The sequence below is a fragment of the Penaeus chinensis genome, chromosome 18 (genome assembly GCF_019202785.1).
Source record: "Penaeus chinensis breed Huanghai No. 1 chromosome 18, ASM1920278v2, whole genome shotgun sequence".
Classification (NCBI taxonomy): Eukaryota; Metazoa; Arthropoda; class Malacostraca; order Decapoda; family Penaeidae; genus Penaeus; species Penaeus chinensis.
The window spans coordinates 20,284,623-20,287,122 of NC_061836.1; the positions used below are offsets into that span (position 1 = coordinate 20,284,623).

Consider the following 2,500-nt stretch of genomic DNA (forward strand, 5'->3'; position numbering starts at 1 on the left):
ATATATGGTTATGGGAAACTGAAACTATTCCATGAGGACTTGTTTTGTTGTAGTTTGTTTTAGAGCATCGTGTGGCAGCGAGAGTAAATATTATGTCCGTGTTTATATGTTCCTTGGGTGCGACGTAAGATGTAATTGTCTTTGTTTGCACATGAAGAGTAAGAGCTAACAGTGTACTTGATATGATGCAAGGGGCAAGGTGTGGCTTTATGGTGCATTTAAAATGGTTCAGGGTATAGGAGTGTTTGTGCATGGTATTTTCCTGTTGCCGGCTGGAGTGACACTGGGTTGTTGCCGGTAATCGTTACTGGGAACAGCTATTTGTGACGTTTGGGTACCGCTTTGTTAAAGTTATCATTTAAAAAGCGTCTTGAACTTAAAACCTATCAATGAAATTAAAATGGATTAAAACTAATTATGACTATATATATATGTAAGTATATATATAAGTGTATATATATACAAATATATATATGTATATATATATATATATATAAATTGTATATTAAAAGATTAAAAAAGGTGGATATGTGGCGAGTTGTATATGTACTTACCTGGAGGCGGTAAGCGGGGAGGGCGGGTAAGGAGCTGTATATGTCCAATATAAATATATATATATATATATATATATATATATATATTACATATATTCATTCATTTATATATATACATACATGTATATATTTATATATGTATATATACACATATGCATAATATATATACATATATATATAAATTTATATACACATATATATAAATATATATACATATATATAAATATATATATACATATATAATTTATTTATTTATTCATTTATATATATTTATATATTTATATATATACATTTATTTATTTATATATATTTATACATTTATATATATATATACATTTATATATATATATATATGTTTGTATATATACACACAGATCTCTTTCATGAGATGGAACGCACAGCAGTACTATAAAGAAGATACAAACAACAGCAAAATCTACCTCTCAGAGTCACATTTCCGTAGACAATTCTCTGTTGCAGATCCAGTAATTTTGGGTAAGGTCTCGCCAGCGGTAGGAGTAAGAGGGAATAAAGCAGTTGTACGAGCCGCAGAAACATACCGAACGGCAGCTTCTTCGTATTGCGAGCGCACGGGACAGGTTAGGTGATAGGGTCGTAAGCCGTAGTGGGACACTGGTGATGAGGCAAGGGAGGTCTTGAGCTTGGAAGGTGACTGAAGGACAAAGGAGGAAATCCCAGCCACAAGTGACGATTTCGCATCTTCATTATTCGGATCCATGCCACTCTCCCTGCAAGCAAAAAGGTGACCAGATAGGTCTTGTTATTATTTCATATAAAATCATTAATAAAATTAAACAAATCAGAAGAATCTACAATTAGGACCGTATTTTTTATTACATTTTAGATACATTTCGGGGATCCTGTAAAAATAAAATAATTAATGGAAAGTGATACATTTCCATAATATTTGGGACACTGTTTTTGGACCTCAATATATATCCCATTTCTATTTCGCTGTACATAATTTAGTTTTCACTCTGCGGACATCTTTGTCATGTATCATTATAATCTAGTTTCACCACTTGTCAGCAAAGACCATGGTATTAATGTCAATATTGCGAGACTCTTTTATTTGTCATGCATAAGGTCGGTTGCAGATTACCATGCATTGCACCTAGTATTGTTCATGGAATCAGAGTTAACTAGTTTAGAAAGTGTACAAAATGAAGCCATGAGGACCATTCTTGGTGCCCCTAGAACAACAAGGATTGTGAATATGAGAACAGACTTAATTTGCCTTCTGTTTATGAAAGAATATTATACATAAATACCACATTTAGTGTCAAATCAATTAGAGAACTCCTCCATTGTACAGAGTTCCAAAGACAACTAAAACACAGAATAGAAGAGCTAACTTTGAATGACAACACCGATTCATACTCAAATCCATGGGTACAGGTAACGTGTAAACACAGCTCAGCTGAACATACCCATAACTAAGACCCTACATGGACGTTCTGTACCACCGTGGAAAATGTCGGACCTAAGTGTACATTATACGACTGCCCCCAAAAACGACAGTGTCCCCCCTGCTATACTTAAGCAGTATGCACTTGCAATTATAAATGAGCATCTAGAAACCCTGTCCAATGCATATAAATACTACAGTGACGGATCTTTGCAGTCTGGGAGCAGAGCAGGATGCGCTTTCGTTGTATATAAAAACAATAATTTGCAGCATCAGGATTGTAGGAGGGTTCATGACTGGGCTAGCACTACGCAAACTGAATTGGCAGGAATACTCATGGCCACCGAATTTCTATTGAATCAAGGCTCAGGGGTCATTTTCTGCGATTCACAGAGTTCTCTCCAGGCTCTGAACACTCTAGACAAAGATGCTATAAATATTGCAAATGACATCAGGATAAACGTGTATCGTGGAAAAGAACGAGGCCATAATATAAGTTTTGTATGGATTCCATCGC

General features: G+C 34.8%; 1 protein-coding gene across 4 annotated transcripts in view; it reads right to left on the minus strand.

Annotated features, from left to right (window-relative positions):
• LOC125034801 overlaps positions 1 to 2,500 on the minus strand; it is a 152,312-nt gene that overhangs the window by 137,643 nt on the left and 12,169 nt on the right. For 3 of the 4 annotated variants that reach the window (XM_047626779.1, XM_047626778.1, XM_047626781.1), the window contains exon 2: positions 995 to 1,303. In XM_047626779.1, coding sequence (XP_047482735.1) covers positions 995 to 1,293 — 299 coding nt within the window. In that variant the 5' untranslated portion in view covers positions 1,294 to 1,303. The remainder of the gene's footprint in view (positions 1 to 994; positions 1,304 to 2,500) is intronic. The other variant, XM_047626780.1, reaches the window with a different exon arrangement.